The sequence below is a fragment of the Podarcis erhardii genome (assembly GCF_964252035.2).
Source record: "Podarcis erhardii genome assembly, chromosome: 1".
NCBI classification, from domain to species: Eukaryota; Metazoa; Chordata; class Lepidosauria; order Squamata; family Lacertidae; genus Podarcis; species Podarcis erhardii.
The window spans coordinates 112,713,747-112,735,175 of NC_138497.1; the positions used below are offsets into that span (position 1 = coordinate 112,713,747).

General features: G+C 42.1%; 1 protein-coding gene across 1 annotated transcript in view; it reads right to left on the bottom strand.

The window, feature by feature from the left end:
• The window catches only part of LRP2 (LDL receptor related protein 2), a 143,630-nt gene that overhangs the window by 104,188 nt on the left and 18,013 nt on the right, over positions 1–21,429 (bottom strand). The window contains exons 2-4 of the mRNA XM_081848899.1: positions 9,932–10,039; positions 7,974–8,096; positions 5,600–5,716 (exon numbers count right to left, since the gene is read on the bottom strand). Coding sequence (XP_081705025.1) covers positions 5,600–5,716; positions 7,974–8,096; positions 9,932–10,039 — 348 coding nt within the window. The remainder of the gene's footprint in view (positions 1–5,599; positions 5,717–7,973; positions 8,097–9,931; positions 10,040–21,429) is intronic.

Here is a 21,429-nt window from a genome sequence, read left to right on the forward strand (position 1 = left end):
TTTCAGATTTATTTTTAAAGCACAGTTTTTTGTTCCAACGTTTCCTATTGTGTTTCTAAATCATTGTCTAAATGAAGCAACAGTAGTAAAACCTTATGAGCCCAGGGCAGGATAATCATTGGGGACAGCTGGTCATTAGGGGCTAATGGGATTAATCTTGACAATATTGTAACAGCTGCTAGCTGCTCCAGAGACAGTGGCACGTATATGTGGTGTTGTAGACAGTGCAGGTGAAATGCTTCATGAACACATTCTTCGACCAACCTTCAACCTGGTGTAGCTGAAGGCTCCAGCTACTACAGCATGAAAACCACGGGGAATGCTCAACATGCCCCCAAAGTGGGGAAAGCCGGCAGTGATATTCCTTTGCCATTGATGATGCTTGGATTTGTGCCTGGTCCTAGAGACCATCTACAGCAGCAGCAGAGGAGGAGGAACAAAACACCCACGATTTCAGCAGCATGCACCAGCACACTATGTGTCAGCCATAGTTTATTTGGGCATCAGTTGGCGTTCTGATTCACATAGTAAAACCGTGTTGGCCCAACCACAGTTTCCCTACAGTTTAGCAGCACAGCGCAGAAGCAAAATAGTAAGTCATAGTTGGTGCATTAAGATGCTTGTCCATAAAAATGGCAATTACAGGCGTCAAGAAATCAGGTTAGGGTTGGGTTGTATGGAGGCAGAATGTGTACTTTCCTGAGCTAGTAGGATGCATGTAAGGTAAGTCTGAACAGGACTGTAATAATAGCTGCTACAATCTTCAAAAGACCTGGCGTTTTAGAGTTTCAGAGCTTCAGCTGGGGTGGGGAATAGGGTTGAAGCTTGGTTACATTTTGTTAATAGGAAAGCATGAAAGAAATATGGGATTAAAAATGGCTCCTATAAAACTAAGGGAAACTTTAAGTGTAAGGCAATTAGACCCACACTTTCTATACTCTTCTGCATGCTTTCCTTCTACATTCTTCACAATGGTTTTATCTGAAATGTTCTTGAGAGAGAAGCCAGGATTCTAAATCAGAGCAATGCATTTATGTAAGTGGAGAAAACCATTATTTTTATGAAGCAGAAACACTAATTAAATGGACTGGAGCTGAAATACTGGTCTGATGTTTATCTTAGCCTTTGCATGGGTAGTTTTTTCTTGCTGTTAATCCCATTAGCAGTAAAATGGGCTGTGGCCTTCGATCTGCTTGTTCCATTTTACTTTGCCTGTAACTGCAGAGCATTGTGCATTTGACCAATCTCTTAAATATCATACCTCATTCAGAAACATTGTTTATCTCCTACACAGTTAAACCTACCTCCAGCAATGCCAATTGCCAAATAGAATAAAGGCTCTTCAAATTCTACTAGAGAAACCAAATTCTTTATGTCTTTATTTTCAGAGTTGTTTCAACAGCAGCTCGTTGCCTTAAAAGTTTTAATCCAAAGCTTTCCTCGTCTTTATTGGGTGACAGTATTTTCGTTCATGGGTCCCATTCTTTAATTCTGACTTCAAAGCACTGTTATTTATCTTTACTTCTATCGAACATTATAGCTGAACCCAGTCCACTGGCTTTTGCAAGAGAATTTTATACAGAAGCTAGTCACAGGCAGTCACATGCCTCATGACATTGGGGACATTTTTCTACAGGGATTTTGCAGAAGGGGTGTACGTTGCTCTATTAGTGAACCCTATTAAATGGCCTTGATGCATCAATAAATCTGTGTAGACAGATCTTTCCAGGGCTGAAGATCCTGCCACATGAAAGATTCTTTGAATGGAGTGTGGTAAAAGAGAGCTATGAGGGGCTCATATTGTTTGTCACTTTATCCACATTGTATGCCCTCCAAAACATTAGCACACTTTTGCTATTCACTGCCATTAGGTTTCCCATAATCAGTGCCATGCTCCTATCTTTAAGACCCCACACTAACAGGCACCTCCCTTCTGTTGATTAAGAAGGTTTGTCAACACCAACCCTTTAATTAGTCATAATGACTGTTGCTGAAAGATATGAAGCCTTCCCTCAGTCCAAGGGTGAGTCTACCACTCTGTAACAATCCCAGGATTTATTGGTCCAAGGATTACTAAACGGAGATCAGGCATTAACCCTGGGTCTCCCACACTGCTGTGCAAAACTAATCACCTTAAAGCAATGACAGGCCCACTTAACTGATTTGGCTGAGAGTGGGCTTTAAAATTAAACAGAGAACTTTTGAACTTTTACACTTTAATTTACGTGCTTCACTGACAAAGTTTAGCAAAAACTACAGAATTCCATTAAATCCACTGACTGAAGCATAGCCAACCCGGTGCCCTTCATATGCTGCTGGACTACAAAGCCACTTCTGACGTTAGGAAGAGGTGGTGTTGCGGGCTTCATGCCCCCAACACACGCGCGGGGCTGGCTTCCAGCCCCACACGAACAGGGGAATCCTCGGGCAGCGTCATCTCCCGAGCCAGCCAATCAGCTGGCTCAGGGGCGTGGCTTGCCTCATTTAAGGCAGGTGCAGCCCCGGGATCTCCCTCTTTGGGTCTCCGCAGCTGGTAAGGTTTTCCCACCCGCCCGCCCTTTAGGTTCCCTTTTGACCTTGCTATGGACCTCGGTTGGTCGCCGTTAAAGGGCCTGGTAGGAATTTTTTCTACTTGGCAAATTGGCACCGGCCATTTGGTTTTTCGCGTACCTCGTAGTTAATCGTCACAATTCACTTGGTTTTGGGGGTTAGGTATTGGTAGGGGTATTGTTATGCAGATCTGTTGTGGGGGAGGAGCGCCATCACCTCCCCCAAATATTGAAGGGTAGTCCGGTAAAGGATTCCGGGGGACGTGGCCTCGTCCAAAGCCTATGGAGGCCAGGGTCTAAAGCGCACCCCCGAGCGGTGACCCCGGGGGAGTCCCTAGTTGATGTGCATCAGCAGGGCTCCCTCTGCTGGTGTTAACCCTTCCCAGTCTTCAAGCAAGCAGGCTGAAACCGGATAGTCTGATAGGACCAATGCCTAAGCCGATACCGCTCTTTACCTGTAACCAATAAAGTTGTGGCCTAATTTTGCCCATTAACCTTAAATATCTGTGTCACGTGTCTTTATTTCTGCTGGTGGGAGGCGGGAACTCGCCACACAACTCCCATCATACCTCACCATAGTCTATGCTGGCTGGGGCTGATGAGAATTGCAGTCCAAAACACCTGGAAGGAACCACAGTGGCCTAATTCTGCTGGATAAATGAACTGTCTCTAAGGCACGTTGATGAGAAATTGTTCTTAGAACTCACGGAAATGGTGAATGGAAATCATTATTGGAGAGTCATTATTGACCAGAGGGAAGAAAAACCTTTATCACAGCACTATGAGAATATCAGGGAAGGAAGCAGAATGTGGTAAGGAAGGCAGTAGAGATGCCGGTCATTCATAATACATCTTTCAGAAGTTCCACAATTAATCGTTATGTTCCTATAGACTACCTTTGTCTACAGTTTTGGGAAACACAGAGTGGTTTGTCCAAACTAACATCCTTAAGGTTCCACCTTTGGTCTAATGTACGTACGTAAATTTCACAGAAATACGACACACAATATTGTTGTTGTTGTTTGTCATACCCACTCTGGTGGTTAACACTGTTGCGTAGGATAACACAGGGCCATAATGAACAATAGGCAATAAGCCATGGTACTCAGAGCCCATGTTTAATAAGCAAATGATGCAAGCAGATGTCCACGATTACACTGTAATCCCCATAAGCTCTCTGCTGCTCGTTTCTTTTTAGCCAACTCTTGTAATGACTAGCTGGGCTGACCCTCATTTGTCAATCAAAAGGGTGGAAATCATAGATGGTGTGGAAACAATGGGAAAGAAGTTAGTTTGGACACATCCACCCAGAGACTTAATCATTAAGAAAAGAAGAAACAAAAACATGCTTTCAAGTAATCAAGTTTTCCTCTACCAAAGGCACATTAAAAACTATTTTCTCCTATAAGGACCACACTTGACAGATAGGAAACTTCTTTCCAGCCCTAGTACTTGGCTCCTTAAACCACTGGCATACTCATAGTCTTTGAAGTTGTCTGTGGTTCTGTTACATGGGAAAATTCCAAGCTGGCTTGTCTTGGATGCCATTTATTCCAGTTTGTGTCTGAACCGCTTACCGTTTTGGAGACGTCATTGATTTTAGCGAATGAAAGGGATAAAAAGCTGTTGGCTCATCATAAACACGATCTTTCCTTGTGCCTTTCAAATGGTTTTTTTTGCCTCATAGATAAAGTTGCAGAATATTCCAATCCAGTAGGGAATTGGCTAAGGCAGCCTTACCCAGCCCTGGGTCTGCTGATGTTGTTGGGCTACCACTAACACCATCTCTGAGCTTTGGCGGAGGATGATGGGGATTGTAGTCCAACAACAGCTGGAGACCCAAGGTTTGAAAATGCTGAGCTAAGGGGATGAAGAGAGCTACTTTCTTTTCCAGCTTGCCCTCCCAAGTACTGAGGCCATGCTATATGTTCACAGTAGTTCTAAAAATATATATTAAATACCACTACAGATGAGTTTCAATGTCTAGCTTCAGCTATTTTATGGATATCACTTGCTACAGATGCAGAACTCATGGCAAACTCCATCTTCTATGTATGAAATACTATCACCAAGCACTACAAAAGTGGGTATCAAAACAGGAATGGCAGGTTGATGTGGCTGGTGCTCACCACCTGACAACCACAGGTTCCAGCATCCTATGTTTACTTTGGCCTAGATTTTGTTACCTACTTCCGGAGAAAACAATATGTGGTTATGTCCTAGGCAGGTGGGGGGCACCTGTCTCACAATCTGTTTCATGGCAAAACTAATTCACTCTCGATATCTGTCAGGTATGCCAGAAAAGCAAACTGAGAGTAGCTTAAAAGTACAATAAGCATCCCTTTGAAAAGCATCCCTTTGAAAAGCATCCCTTCTCTCAATTTCTGTATCAAACTGGGAAAGAAGCATTTCGCTTTCTGTAGCCCAAATAAAAAGTACTTGATCTTCATTTGAATAATGGGGTTCTTTGAAATGTTTGCTTTACACCCAAAATTCAAGGTCCATAGATTATGTCAAGGATGGGGAAACTGTGCCCCTCCAGAATATGTTGCTTGACTACAACTCCCATCATCCCTGACCCCTGGCCTTGCTGGTTGCAGTTGAGTTCAACACTATATGGTGGGCCCCACCTCTGGCTAATATGCAGGTGTCCCCAACTGTACCTTTCTGCATATACTTGTTTTTCCAAACCAAACTGCTTATGCTAACTTTGGGCTGTTATCTCTTTGTTTAGCATCAGAAAAGAAGAAGGGAGGGAGGGAGGGAGGGAGGGAGGGAGGGAGAGGGAGAGGGAGAGGGAGAGAGAGATTCTTACAAACCATACCCCACAACATAGCAATAATTCAGGTAATAAGTCTTAAAACAATGTAGCTGTTATAAGAGCATCAACACTAATCCATGAAAGAATCTGCAAAGAAATTTTGATAACAAGAAGCATATTGTGGCCATTTCTGTCCATCAACAAACCTCTTAATCTTACAAATTGATTAAAATGCCAGTGAGACAAGGGATGAAACCAAATCTAGTGCTAAAGATTGAAAAGTACTCACGGCAGCCTCTCTCGTCTGTTTCATCTGTGCAGTCTTTGACTCGATCGCACCTGTATTCTCCTGAGATACACTGTCCGTTTGTACATGTAAACTGCTGACTGGAGCATGTTCGCCCAGCTGCAAAACACAGTTTGCTTAGAAGTGCATCACTTATACAGAGATAAAAAATATTACTTTTTCTGTTTGAAGCTGTTTCTTATCTCTCTCTGTATCCCTTTTTTTTTACTTTATTCTATTTTCTACTATGTATTTTGTAAAATGGTTTGTCTGTCTGAGGTGGCAGAGGCAGTCTTCTTCTACGCTTGATATTGGGTGCCATTTTGGATCAAGATGGCAGACCAAGCCATTGCAAACAGCACAGATTTGGAAGGCTCTGAATATACTGTTGCCAAATCTGGTGTGACAGTTCCAAACTGCGCCAATCCGGATGCCTCCGAAGATGCACTGTCGCCCAATTTCGTGTTATGCTTGCAAACTCGATTCCTTTATGAGGTGGTCCAAGGACTTATCAGTCACTTCTCTCCTCAGTTTTATCACAAAAGATAAAACACCAGCTGGAGGAACACCTGCTGCCACTATGCCTACTGCAAAGGATGCTCTGCGAATACTTGAATTATGTGTCCTCGCTCTCAGAACAAAAATTAAACAGGAAAAAACAACGCTGTCACTATGGCTCTGTTGTATGCAGATGGATTCACTTTGAACATTTCAGAGCCTTAGAAGGGATTTGCAGTCATATTTCTCATGAACAAATCCAAACAAAGTGCAGTTGGCTGCGGCCATTACTTATCAACTATCACTGATAAAATCCTTCAGTCATAAAGGTAAAGGTAAAGGTAAAGGGACCCCTGACCGTTAGTCCAGTCGCAGACGACTCTGGGGTTGCGGCGCTCATCTCGCTTTACTGGCCGAGGGAGCGCCGCACAGCTTCCAGGTCATGTGGCCAGCATGACTAAGCCGCTTCTGGTGAACCAGAGCAGCGCGCAGAAACGCCGTTTACCTTCCTGCCGGAGCGGTACCTATTTATCTACTTGCACTTCATGCTTGTGAACTGCTAGGTTGGCAGGAGCAGGGACGGAGCAACGGGAGTTCACCCTGTTGTGGGGATTCAAACCGCCAACCTTCTGATCAGCAAGCCCTAGGCTCTGTTGTTTAACCCACAACGCCACCTGTGTCCCCCTTCAGTCATAGGAACCCGCTAAACATCAGCCTGAAGGAGAAGAATGAACAACCCCTGTTCACTGTGGTGCAATGGCCAGGTGAGAGAGATGCTGCTGTAACAGTAGGTTTCCTGTATCAGAAGAAGGTTGGACTAGACTGTCTTTGAGGTCACTTTTAACACTTATGGTTCTGTGAGTGGATGGAAAGAGTAACACTGGGCTACCTTTTGTGAGTGTCCAAAGTGTGGCTTGCTCTCTAGTACAATAGTTGGGTGACCACACACAGCAAGCAACAAGTGCATCTTCCTGAAAATGACTCGAAAACAGAAGCAGGACTTTGCTTTACAGCCACTTCCCAAAGGTCTTGAGTTAATGTGTAGACGTGCAAAACTAAAGCAAGTGTCATGATTTAGTCCAGTGATGGCTTAGAAATGCCTGGATTTTGCCCTTTACTGATTCCTTAGTAGATGTGTAACTATTTGTGGCAGTAGCCCCTAGTCAAAGGGTGATGAGGACAAAGAACAAGGTGAGCTTGTCTTTCTCTTCTAGAGCGTGCTAAAAATAATAATAATCTGAAAGTCTTATCCTTGGTCAATAGTCCAAATCTTGATCTGCAGCACAACTGGGGAAATTAGTTCCCAGAAAGTAAGTATCTGAGCAGAATTTGGGTTGGCTTAGCAATTCCCATAAATAACATGAGCACAGGGAAAATGTGAACATTGTCTGAACATAAACCCACAACAAGCCCTCCTGGACCCTAAACTTCAGGGCAAGTAATTGCACTTCTTTATCCATCCAAATGCATCCTAGCAACTCTTGTGAGATTAGTTGCTCTTCTTCCCATTTCACTACGTTTTGGATTGAATTTATGATTGCACTGTTAAGGTCCCTAAAACGAAGTCCAAAGGTTAGCTTCTTTCCACAAAAAGTCTTAAAGCAACTTACAAAGATAAAAACCCACAACCCACCCATCAACAAAGGCTTGGAAGGTCACTTAATGGGTAAAATAGGATGCCACCTTCTATCAGATTGGACCACTAGTCCATCTAATTCACTATTGTCTACTCTGATTGGCAGGAGCTCTCCAAGGTTCAGACTGGAGTCTTTCCCAGCTGTACCTGGAGAAAACGGAGATTGAACCTGGAACCTTCTGTATACAAAACATTTGTGCTGTACAACTGAGCTATAGGAGTCACTGCTAGTTCATAACTTACGACATTGTTGACGTTCATCAGAGCCATCTTCACAGTCTTCTTCATCATCACATACCCATGGCAGAGGAATGCACTCTCCGTCGCTGTGGCACTGAAACTGATTTCCTTCACAGGTGGGATGTGCTAGTGAGGGTAAGCAAATAATGTTTGAAACCACCAGCTTGGATGTTAGGTAAATAAAGAGATTTAGCTACTAAAATGGCTTCAAGTCTTAACAATATGCTGTTGGTGCAAGTATGCTAGCTTTGTCATGCCATTTGGCTGGGCTAGACTGGAAGACACCTTTCCGATGTCACAGTAACGGAGACAAAAACTTTAATTTGCCTCTGGCAAAGTTCTCCAGTTTTATCCTCAGTTTATCTAATAAACCAGCGGTGATCTCTAATAAGGAAATACAGCCACTCTGTCAATGTCAACATACGTAAGTCAAACAGGTGCATGAGGGAGCAGACATCATAGTCAACAGATGTGTGTCGCAGAGTGCTGGAATACCCAGTTCCAGAGAGTCCTACGAATACCAATTCCCTAAACATACCATGAAGGGATGGAAAGCAACTTCCTTCTCTTCTTAAACCTTAAATACCTCCACATTCACTATGCCTGTCTTATTCTGACTTTAACTGACTTCATATTGCATCTCTTCTCAATTAACACTTCATGTTACCACCTAGCCCTCATTGCTGACAACGTTTCATAATCCAAGAGACATGGGAGACTGCAAGAGAAAGCCAAAGCAAAACAGACCCAGAAGGAAACATATATAACAGTCTTAATCACTCAGTTGATTCAACCAGTCAACAGACCTCACAATAAGACCTAGACATCCATTATAAGATCAGATAACTCTACTGACTGGAGGGTAAACATGGTTACATTTATTTGGATAAAGTCTTAGCTCGAAACTTCTAAGTTCTGCCAATAAACAGAAGACTCACATCTCTGCATCTCAGATGAAGCTCTCTCTCCTCCCTCTCCCAGCAGCTCTGCCGTCCAATTCACAGCTACCTCTTACAAATGGGAGTTATGGCTATTCCATTACATAGCTTTTATCTGTCATCCCACTAGGGTTAAGGAAACAAGGGCTCCTTTTCCTCCCTCAGTACCCCCAGTTCTCTAAAATAAGAGAGAGAGAGAGAGAGAGAGAAGGAGGAGGAGGAGGAGGAGGAGGATGCTCCCATGTGGGTGTTGACTTTTATATAGAAGCACTTATCAACCAGTACTCTAACATGACAAATTCCATTTACTGTTTTACTCCTTGAATTAGTAGTCTTTCCCCCTTATCTCAGTCCAACTGGAGGCATGTCAAGCCACCAGCTTCAGTCCACAAGCTAAATAAAATCACTTAAATAAAATCTATAAAGCTGTATGATGACATCATGGGGCAATTGTAGAGTCCATCTGAGAGACTCCACAACCAGCCACCAATCCAAATAAGGTTCTACATCTCCTTTTTCTATGCAGCTCCTCTACAAACATTGTGCTGAGGTCCTCCATAGTCTCCAGCCATTCAGTAAGCACTCTCTGCTTCCTTGCAATTCTCAGCATAATTGTAGAAGTGCGGCAATGCTCACTATGCCACATGCTGGAAGAAGGTGGAAAGTCTGAGAGGCTACAAGGGTAGGGGTGGTTAAAGTGCCTTCCACACAAAAGTAAAAAACAGCCTTGCTGGGTCAGACCAAAGGTCTACCTGGTCCACCATTCTGCTTCTAAAGATGACTAGCCTGACTAGACCTGACTATACACAAGCAGAACACAACAACAGTCTCTGGGCAGGAAAAAAATCATTTAATTATTGTGGCTTAACAGCCACTGGTAGATCTATCCTGCATTAATTCATCTTCTTTTTCTAAATCATCTAAGCTAGTAGCCATTACGCTAATAGCAACGGCTAGATTTTATTTTATTTTTTAGCACAGGGCATGGGTACACACATTTTGAATGAGCTTAATTTCACTTACGGCAGCCAGCTTCATCAGAGTCATCCGAACAGTCCCTTGCTCCATCACATCTCCAGTCAGCGGGGATACAGCGTCCATTTCCACAACGAAACTGTCCACTTTCACACCCTGAAAGCAAGCAATACAGCTTGTGTCCTTACTTTTGTATCAAACAGCAAGTACAGTGGTACCTCTGGTTGTGAACAGGATCCGTTCCAGAGGCCCGTCCACAGCATGAAAAGAACGCAACCCGCAGCAGCGCGTCTGCGCACGCGTGGGTTGCGATTCGCCGCTTCTGCGCATGCACGTGATGTCATTTTGCACATCTGCGCATGCGTGAGCAGCGAAACCTGGAAGTAACCGCGGACGTAACATGTGGCATGACTGTAGACAATAAGGCTATCTTCAAACACAGTCTTAGAGAATGCCCCGCCACACATAAAAAGGCTGAATTCTGCTTTTAGTAGTAGACCAATGTGATTTCACACAAGACAGCCACAAGTCAAACCATGTAAACACCAAACCAGAAGTTATCTACCTGCTCATATTTTTTTAATAATGACGCCCATTACTGCTGTGTTGAGAAGCCAAAAAGCACTGCGACAAAGCTAACATTACAGCAAGCGTTGAACCCATTTGTCACAAATAATCCACATACTTCTATTTTAAAATATAGTGTCACATTCATGAGATGTGTTTGGACCATGCCTCTTGCAGAGAGATGAGATCTAGGAATCTATCTACCAGTGACGTTGGGAATGGTTTTCTATGGCTGGAGAGCCATTCCTTCGTCTGAACTCTGTCCATACAGATGGTTGTAAAGCTGCTATAGGAATGCACAGTCCAACATTGGTAATTCTTATCTCTTCACATGCATTTATCCAGGTACAGAAGAAGCCTTCAACCAGTGTATTTCAAAATACCACTATTACATTTATCTGTTATGAAAATGTCATTATATGGTATAAAAACATGGAAAATCGTTCTATCCAGTGATGTGTAGAAAAAAATTCAAACAAATTTTTTTCCACGGAAATCTTTCCATTTTTAGAAATGCATTGTTTCTTTTTAAAAAAATCTATTAGTAACATAATGAAAGGAAATAAGATGTCAAATTTGGCAACTGGAATGGGCAAAATACTGATGCAAATCTAAAAGATGTACAGTGGTACCTCAGGTTAAGTACTTAATTCGTTCCGGAGGTCCGTTCTTAACCTGAAACTGTTCTTAGCCTGAAGAACCACTTTAGCTAATGGGGCCTCCAGTTGCCGCTGCGCCGCCGGAGCACGATTTCTGTTCTCATCCTGAAGCAAAGTTCTTAACCTGAGGTACTATTTCTGGGTTAGCGGAGTCTGTAACCTGAAGCATATGTAACCTGAAGCGTATGTAACCTGAAGCGTATGTAACCCGAGGTACCACTGTAATTCGTTTTTTGAGAAGGGTTTTGTGTACTGGATTATTGCTAAGGCAGCAGGAAAATACTTTAGTAATATCACAAGGTGGGTAAGCAATGCTGTTGTAGGAGAGATTTGTTCTAAATTAACAAGGCAGTGAAAATGACAGGCAACTGGATAGCTGTTCGCTATAAACACATTCAATCAAGTCGTGTTTCATGAAGTTTCAGAAAGGATGACAGTTCAAGGGGCAAAAAGCAGCAGCAAAAAATAACCTCTCTCATCGTCTGTCGGATCAAACAAAATCTTGTCTCGTCTTATTAGCCAAGTGTTAAAAAATTACTTATTTCCAATTACAACTCATCGGAAAGTAACTCATGAGAAACAGGCAATGCCAGTAAATCCTTGAACTCACAATGAGATAAACAGACAACAGATTATCTAAGCTCCGACAGAAAAACCAGGCATATCACCGCTCATAAACACAGCTAAGTGATGCACTCCTTTGGTGTATACCGTAGGCAAACGGCTTTACGTGTGGAATGTTCAAATCTGATTGTCTGGTAGTGACATGCTGATTTATAATGTATCCTACAAATGGTCAGATATTTCGCTTGGATAAATGGTGGTACCGGGTGGTACAGGAACATGTACACCCAAATACCTTCTAGACTAATGCATGATGGTGGTTGGTGGTGCAGGTCTGGGGTTGGTGGGGCAGGTCTCTTATCAAGTACCTTTAAAAGCACAACAACCTCCCTTGCAAAACATGCCCCGAAGGAATGTATAAATGCATGCTGGAATCTCTGGCCCTTTGATTGAATTCTGCCCTGCAAATGAGAGAATCTTGGGGCTAGTTAAAAAAGCAAACAAACCTGAGCTGTTAACAAAGCAAGCAAGAAAGAAAATTACAAAGTAAATGGTGCGTACCTGAAACAAGCAAATGAAACACCGCATTTACTCATTTAATATAGCACAGGTATTGTGTATGCATTGCGATTTTAGGAAGCACGCTGCCCTACAATATATGTGTCGCACAATTCCATTTAAGAATAACATTGCCGTTTTTTCAAAGTGAAAAACAGCAGGATTAATTACTAAAGCTTAATGGAATAATAGTAACCCTTACAGTCATTCTAACATTACCCAAAAATAAAAAATAAAAAACCCAGCCATTCATATCTACACACAGTTGGTGTTGTAGCAATGCCCGTTTGCACAATTCATCAGCAGACCTACGATAATTCACTTAATTATAGCATGAGTCTTTCCAAACGTAATCTTCTCTGCTGGCTTATTCCATGAATGCTGCAGCCTCAAACTATGATTGCACAAAAGCAAAACAGCCTGGCACATGGGTGATTTTATGCTTTCTATTCACTTAGTAGTCACCTACAAAAAAAAAAGTATTCTGTTAAGCTGGAAAGGGTCCTTTGAGGTGAGAAATGAAGGCTAGTAATCAATAGTTTAAATGTTTTTTGTCACAAACGGGCTTAAATACACGTTTCACCTGTGAACTAGTAAGCAATAAATTGCAGTCAAAATGTAATTTAGCAACCACAGCCATTTATGCCTATGATATACTCAAAACTTCAGTACAGTACAACTAACCTAGATAGTGCAGATATATATCTACATTGTAATTATAATCCATAATTAATCTATTTTCTGTACACTGCCTTATTGCTGCACACGAAAGACACCACAGAAATCTTTTCATAAATGCAAATAAAATTAATACAAAAATTGACATTGTGATAAAAATCATTTTCCCTACAACAAAAACTGATGACCTTCTCGATCTGTCCTTGGTAGTTGAGAATATAATTAATAACATTTTCTCATATTTTGAACCAACCTCTGAGGTAGCTTAGGTCCCTTGTTTATATACAGTATGTATTATATATGTATCTAGGATACCTTCACATAGGGATCTACTGCCATGCCATCTATAGTTTAGCCCTATAAGACTGAGATGAGTTCAAAGGAGAATAAAGAATTCCTACATAATTAAGGGCTCATTCTTAACCTTTATGATTTAGTCTTTTAACCGTTTGGTTCCCTCTTTGTATTGCATCAGTGCCTGCCCTGAGCTTTCAAATAATATAATCATGAGAATTTGGCCCAGTGCTTGCTCCTACCATGAGACAAGAGAGCCAGCTAAGGCAAATCCAATTGGTATGTGACATTTGGAAAGCTATGAACCTCCTCCCTGCCATGTTGATTGTCAGAGTCATGGTAGGGGGTCAATGGGGGGATTTCGCCCCCCACAATGTTTTTGCTTGCTTGGGTCATTCCACTGGGGATTTTAATTAATGCTGAGAGTCCTTGTGGGCCTACAGCCTCCCTTTCCCCTTTGATCTGCTTCCCCTCATGCTGAAAGCGGTATTAAGCATTATCATTTTGCCTTTTAAGTTACATTTAAACAGCAACCAAATGCACAGACCAAGCTTTCAAAATCCACAGAACTCCAAAGAACACTTGTAACTGCAAGTGTAACCTGGTGGACAACAGCCTCAGCACTGAGAGGGGGAAATTGGGCTCATAAGAAGAAGGCAAATAATTATTGACACTTATTTCACAGGCAATATTTACTTCCTAATAAGCCCTTTTTAAAAATGGCAGGGCAGGAATCAGCTGAAGGCTGCCAAAAAAAAAACCACTTATACTAATGAGCTAATTTTCACTGATTTATTTTGACAGCTGCTTCTTTCGGGCTAATGACGGGGCATGAGGGATATCTGTAGGAAATTACCAGTATGTTTCATATACACAATAAAGCAATTAAATCAAAAGTTGTTTTGAAACCATCCACAACATGTATCTATGAATAAAGTAAGGCTGAAGTTCTCGCCTCACTTACTTGGGAATACACCCTGCTGAATTCAATAGGACTTATTTCTCTAAGCATGGTTAAAGTTGCACTGTGGAGTTATGAGGGGGAAACCATTGAAAAAGGAGGGTTTTCCTGTTCCTGTGCTTTATTGTTAGTATATTTTCACAGTCAGGGCCAGCCCAAGATATTTTGGCACCTGAGACAGACCCCAAAATGGCGCTATCTTCCCCACCAGGGAAGATGGGGTAAGGGAAGATCTGCATCAGAAACAAGGGAGGAAGAAAGATTGAGCTCAGGATCTGCTGCCCCAGTGAATCCTGCTACCTGAGGCAGTCGTCTCATCTTGCCTCATGTGTGGGCCAGCCCTGTTCACAGTATATATTATCATACAGAATAGGAACATAAGAAGTTGCCTTCTACTGGGCAGACCATTGGGTCCATCTAGCTCTGTATTGTTTACACTGTCTCTCCAGGTCAGGGCTTCAGGCAGGAGTCTATCTCAGCCCTAAAGTATGTAGGCCTAAGCCATTTCTGGGTCTGAATTGTGCCTGGAAAGAATTTGGTAACCAGTACAGCCCTTGAAGGCCAAATGTTGTATGCTCCTGTAGGCAAGCACCCACAACCATTTTCACTGCTACATTCTGGACCTACTGCAGCTTCCAAAGACACTTCAAAATAATCCCATACAGAGTGCATTGCAATAAATAAATCTAGATGTGACCAAGGCGTTTGCCAACTCCTTCCATCTAGATGTAACTAAGACATTACTTCTTCTTCCAAAGATGGATTTATCCCTCTCTGTTCCCACTCAACCAGATCTCTCCCATTTGCCTTAATCAGCCAAGAAGAGCAAGAGTAAAGTGTATGCACACAGGTTTCACTATCTGAATGCTTGCTATTTGAAAATTCACTTATCCAAACATCAGGAAAGTAGTACTCAAACCTCACTATACACACCACAGATTCAGACAGCCAAACAGCCAGACCTGAGTGGGCAACCAAGTCCCCTTTATCAACTTTTACCAATCCTTGGTATAACAAACATGTCATAACTCAGAAAAGTTTCACTGGATGACTCTGTGGATAGATAAGTTTTTTTAAAAAGTCTATCCTTGACTACAATTTGTACTGGGTAAAAGCTCCCATTTTATCAAGTTGGAGATTTCTTTCCCAATGCAAGCTGCTAGTGTGAAGGTACCGATCCAGACCAGAATTGAAGCAGGAGACAAAGTGTTAAAATCCCATACCAGAGTTCCAAACCAGATTAAATATTCCACCTATTTCAAAGTAAGTGTGCTTAGATTTGTGGTGCAATTTAAAAAAAAGAGTTTTATCACAAATCTGGCATCTTCGTACCCCAGTGATTTGGTTGAATAAAATATTCCAAATCTCTACAACAAACATGTGGACTTCAAATACTTTAGCTACACCTTCCTTGGATAATGATGATGATGCTGTGAAAGAAGATTTCTGCCCAAAGGAATTCTTTAAGGCACCTTACCTTTTCCATCTAGCAGACCAGTCATCAAAACCCAGTGGCTTTGAAGCCCAGTGCCAACACTGACTGCATCAATCACTTACTAGTGCCATATACTTTCTCCAAAAAGATAACTAAGTGACAAGATCTTTCCTTATCTTTTCAGCAGTTCTTTGGAATTCTTTTGCCCCTGCACTGAAGGTTGCAATACGAGGCAGGTCAACATTCCAAAAATGAAAGAGATATCTGAAGACCAGAGCTGTCCTAGTCAATGGACCAGAGCATGAGGCTGTTTCGAGATTAAGAACACAGAACACAATTCCTGAAACTGAAGGTATCCCTTAAAATAAAGTTCCTCTGGAGCTTTTCCTACACTGTTGGGGGTATAAGATTGCTTGTTTAATGGTGATGAATTGTCGTTTTATTTTAAATAGCTTTGGTACCATATTTATGTGCATGATTGTTTTGTGCTACCTGAATTTTTTTAATAATCTAAGAAATGAAACCCAGCATTAGTGAAAAGAGGGTGGTGGAATGGATGAATTGTCTTATCATTCATCCGTGCGCACAAACCTAAAAAACAAACCATGCTCGATTTTTTCTTCTTTCATAGACATTAATTCTTGTACACCACATCCACAACTTTTAAAATGCCTGTGGAAATCAGGTTCATCCTTTACAGCGACAAAATACCCACTGTTGTCACGCATCCCGATCACAACTAAATGTTTGTGCCCACAGTGATTTGTGAAAATGTAACTTCTACGTAATAATTATAATAATATTGAATTGCTAGCCATCCTTCACCACGAAGTCCCAAGCCGGAATACAACCATTTAAAAACGCAGCATTAAAATCAGTTAAAAGCAATTTATAGTCAAAAGAATAGGGTGGGTCCTAAAAATATGCATCTCAGGTGTCAAAAGCTAGGGTCTTCAGCATACGTACAGTGAAAACTATATAATGAAGGTGCCAGGTGCCCTATTGTGGAACAGTAATCCACAACTTAAGGGCTGCCACAAAGAATGCCCTCTCCTAGACCGTCACACACCTCTCCCAACCTCTGAGGGCTGTGAAGACCCTCTATGCCAACCTTAACACCCAAGAGGTGTTAAACGATTGACAAGATCCATTTGGAGTACAGTGGTACCTCAGGTTACAGACGCTTCAGGTTACATACACTTCAGGTTACAGACTCCACTAACCCAGAAATAATACCTTGAATTAAGAACTTTGCTTCAGGATGAGAACAGAAATCGTGCAGAGCTGGCGCAGTGGCAGCAGGAGGCCCCATTAGCTAAAGTGGTGCTTTAGGTTAAGAACAGTTTCAGGTTAAGAACAGACCTCCAGAACAAATTAAGTTCTTAACCCGAGGTACCACTGTCTCAGTCTGACAATTCCCAGATACCCTGTAACTCTCAGATACTCCCATATATTGTCACAGCAGCAATTAGCCTACAAATAAATACAGTGGTACCTTGGTTTGCATACACCTTGGTTTGCATACATTTTGGATTACAAACACGTCAAACCTGGAAGTGTATGTCCCAGTTTGCAACCTTTGTTTGGATTACAAACCTTTTTTTTTTTTTTTTTACGAACAAAATTTTTTGGGAGGCCCCACTGGCAAAAGCGCACCTTGGGTTACAACCTGTTTTGGTTTACAAACAGACCTCCGGAACGGATTATGGTTGTAAACCAAGGTACCACTCTGTACATGCAAATCTGAAGACTTTGCACACAGTTTATCAATGTAAATCGAAGTCAGAACTACAACAGTAGAGTGGTATACATATAACTGCAACTCTCTTGCAACTGAATTGCTTATTCCATAACATTTACACATCGCTTGACTGCAAATACAAAACAAATCCTCGAAGCGGTTTACGAAAGGATAAAAAAATGACATTATCAGTGAAAACAACTATTTAAAACATTGCATTTTTGCAAATAAGCTCTAATGTCTGCTACCATGTGTGACACCACATAAATTGTATTGCAAGGTGGAAAGGGGGACATCTACCCAAAGGACAAAAGATGGATATGTGAAGACCCTGGGGCAGTTCAAATGCAATAAAAATCTATTTCACGTATCACAAATAGTTAAAGAGATAAGTTCGCCAGAAGCGAAACTTTAGAAATGCTGAGGGGGAGAATGCCACACAGAGGTTGTAAAAATCATCTCAAAGGGTCAAATTGAACCCGATGCCGTCCACACAGCTGTTAATTTCTAAACGTAAATTGCAGGGGCTGCGGGGATGGTCTGGAGGGGAACCTGGCATGGGGCATAGGTGGGCTGTAACACTTTTTTCTCGCCCTGTGGGTCCAATCCAGATCAGGGGACGGGGTACGCCCATGCCAGTCATTTGCACTGGGGAGGAAAGCTCAGTATCAAATCCCTTCCATGGCTCGAAGGCAATTGCTTACTATGTTTGTAAACCATGCTATTTCCACTCCCCCACCCCGTTCCCCCAGTTTAATACAGTCATAAAAGGCCTATAGATTCATGGCTATTAATTCCTCTGCATAAACCCCAGAATTTAAGAAATTCAGAGCTCTAATCTGCTGAAACTAAGCAGGAAAGCTTTTTGTCTTCAAAGGAAATAAAGTTTAAAGTCTCCTGCGGGCATGAAGTTCAAAAGAGCCCACATGGTAAATGAATTAAAAGAAATTCATAAGCCTCACGTGCTACTTTCAATTAGCATTTTTAAACACTGCTGTGAATGAAAATAGTCTGCTAAAAATACAATTTATTTCTCGCTATTTTTTTAAAAAAAATGTTTACTTAATATTCATCTTCAGATGCAATACTGGTTTAGTTAGGAACAAAATTAGTCAGTTTTACAAAGGTTACCACCAATTCTGATAGAATTATAAAAGCAAATCACTGTAGCTAGTTCTCCCACAATGACAAGCTAGGTATGCAGTAGTTTACTGTGAATGATCTACATGCTGGTACATGCTGTCCCATCATTCCTGCCAGGTGTGGCTGACAGGGAGGGGCAGCACTGTGGATCTGGCTTCCCAGCTGTGCTGCCACAACAACATATCAGGATGATGTGAGGGCTGGTTAGGTCAGCAGCAAGATACACAGTTCTGGCACGTCAGAAAAGCCAATTCAGCACTTCCACTGGTGCACCTTAACTGCTCCCATGTTGCCATCCACCATCCCTGCTCCCCTCCCAGCCCAGAACATAGCAGTGACATCAGTGCTGGAGGTCCAGGTCTTCAGTGGCACCCCTCCCCCAGCAACTCATGACTCCTAATTCCATTTCTCCCACAGCACAAGCGGGAGAACATGGCTTCCTAGGACACCCAAACGGAGGATCATGGGCTGTTTCACCCAACATGGCAGGATTCACAAGCGAACAACAAACCCTAGTTTATGGCTAGCTAGCAATCTACCTGGAAAACAAACCTCAATCTCAGGTTCTGATGTCATGGGAAGCCAGTGTTAACTGCGGCTTCATATGTGGTTTCACCTGCCCACGCCAAGAGAGGAGCAAAGCAGGACAGATTGGGCAACACACATTAGCACAATGTTTGCTCCCAATAAAAACCACGATAAGCCAACAGACTTGGCTTATCGCCATATACAAACACCAAGCCTCTTCTACTACCATGCAATTGCTGTTGCAAATCTTCCTCGAACATTAAAACAACCGAAAGCTCACCATTAGCCCAACTTCATATGTTATTAGATGCTTGTGTAAAATTACCATGTACAGTAGCGCAAGATTGATTTGCAGAGAGGTGGGGCAATAGTGGCTGTGTCAAGCTGCAAGTACATATGTTGTGTGATCCTATGCATGTTTACCTGGAAGTAAGTCCCACTGTGTCCAGAGGAGCTTCCTACCTTTTAAGTGTAATTGTTTTGCAATTACATTTTATTAAGTTTCAACACGTACAGTCAAAACACAATTTCGTCTTTTATTTTTGTCAACTTCCCACCTCTTTTTCTACAAAGTTGTTGTTTATCTCCTTCTGCTGCACCCTATTTTCTATCAAATCATAATCACAGTATTATAATCTAATTATCTACCCAAGTATATTTTTAACAGCAGCCCGAGTGTGGAAGACACATTCCGCTAAGGATTATACAAAGGGGAAATGAGATTTTACAGATCGGCATCAATGATCTCCTGATGCCTGAAGGAAGTATTTCTTCCGGATATATATGTAACAAATGGCCTCAAATTTGTTTCCCATTGAAAGGGCTGATACATGTTCTAATGCCACAAAGTTTACATTACTTAGTCCTGAAACTATACTGCAACATTTCTAGAAACACAGAGCCAGATCTTTACCATTCCAGCAGCTGAACTGGAGATGAGGGGCTATATAAAATTTCCTACCTGCCTCAACATCACATAAAATAACCTGTTGTTTAAATCAGCCTTGATAATAACTGACTAAATGGTTCGTATAAAGATGGTCCCTATAATGGTGTTGCTGTTGCTGCAATAACTAGATAACATTAAGAAGCATACACTGTGAAAATCATACACACCACTAAACATTTAGTTTTTCCGAAGTATCACTGAGTTGGAACAATGTTCTACCAAATGCAAACTGTGGAGCAGATCCTTGCAGGGAGGGACCAAACCAAAGTTCCAGTGTGGGGCTGAAACCTGAAGCAAGTAGAGTCTTCCTCCCCAATTAGCCAAAATCTGGATAGATTGAATGTCTTCTGGGAGAAAGCTCTCACCAGTTCACAGGTGTGTAGGGCCTGGAGCAGCAGAAGTGGCAGGGTAGGCTCACTGTCCTGACACTTTGTTGTTGCAGTTTAGCTAAACAGGGCTGGGGTGGTGGTAAGGTTGGAGCTGTGCAGGTTGGTGGTGCCTCTGCCCAGACAGGGGGCTGCATTCCCCTTGGAGCACCCACAAAGGCATGATATCACCACCACCCCAATCTAATCAAGTCCCGTTCATGTAAGCTGCAGTGACAAAGGTATTGTAACAACAGCTCCACTCAACGACTATACAGTGGTACCTCAGGTTACATACGCTTCAGGTTACAGACTCCGCTAACCCAGAAATATTACCTTGGGTTAAGAACTTTGCTTCAGGATGAGAACAGAAATTGTGCAGTGGCGGCACAGCAGCCACAAGAGGCCCCATTAGCTAAAGTGGTGCTTCAGGTTAAGAACAGTTTCAGGTTAAGAATGGACCTCCAGAACGAATTAAGTACTTAACCCGAGGTACCACTGTATTCTTATCATCCCAAGCTGATTTTGGAAGAAGCAAGGAAAAGCTGCTATTTTTTCTCAATGTTCCCCATATCTATTTGTGCGGATACAATTACGTTTGAGTCCTGCCACATTCTGTCCCTGCCCTGCTGACCGAGTTCCTTGAATTAGTAGCGCCTGCTGGAATGAGCCTGGGGGTCCTGGTTCTTTGATGGATTGTGAATCATATTAAACAAGTGAAAGCTTATTCTGACTAGCCAAATATCCTGACAATAAACCATATATTTCAAGAATGGGAGAAGCCTAGCACCTGATCACTAGGAGGTATCCCAAACATTTTTGTAAGAACATGGTTCCAACAGTGCCCCAGAATTACAACTGAGCAAGGTGAGAGAATCAGTGCTACAGTTCCAGAAAGTGCTGAATACAGTGCAAGTGTTCAGACAATTTCACCAGATATCAACTGGATTTATTTTTTTTTAAGCACCCAAACCTTGGAGCAACTCATTTCCATCTGAAATGAACCAAGGTGTATTGAAGACATGCACAACACAATGTATGCTTTCAAAAATAAGGCCCATACTGAGAGAAAGGGCTGGATTCCATTGTTACAATACTTCCCAG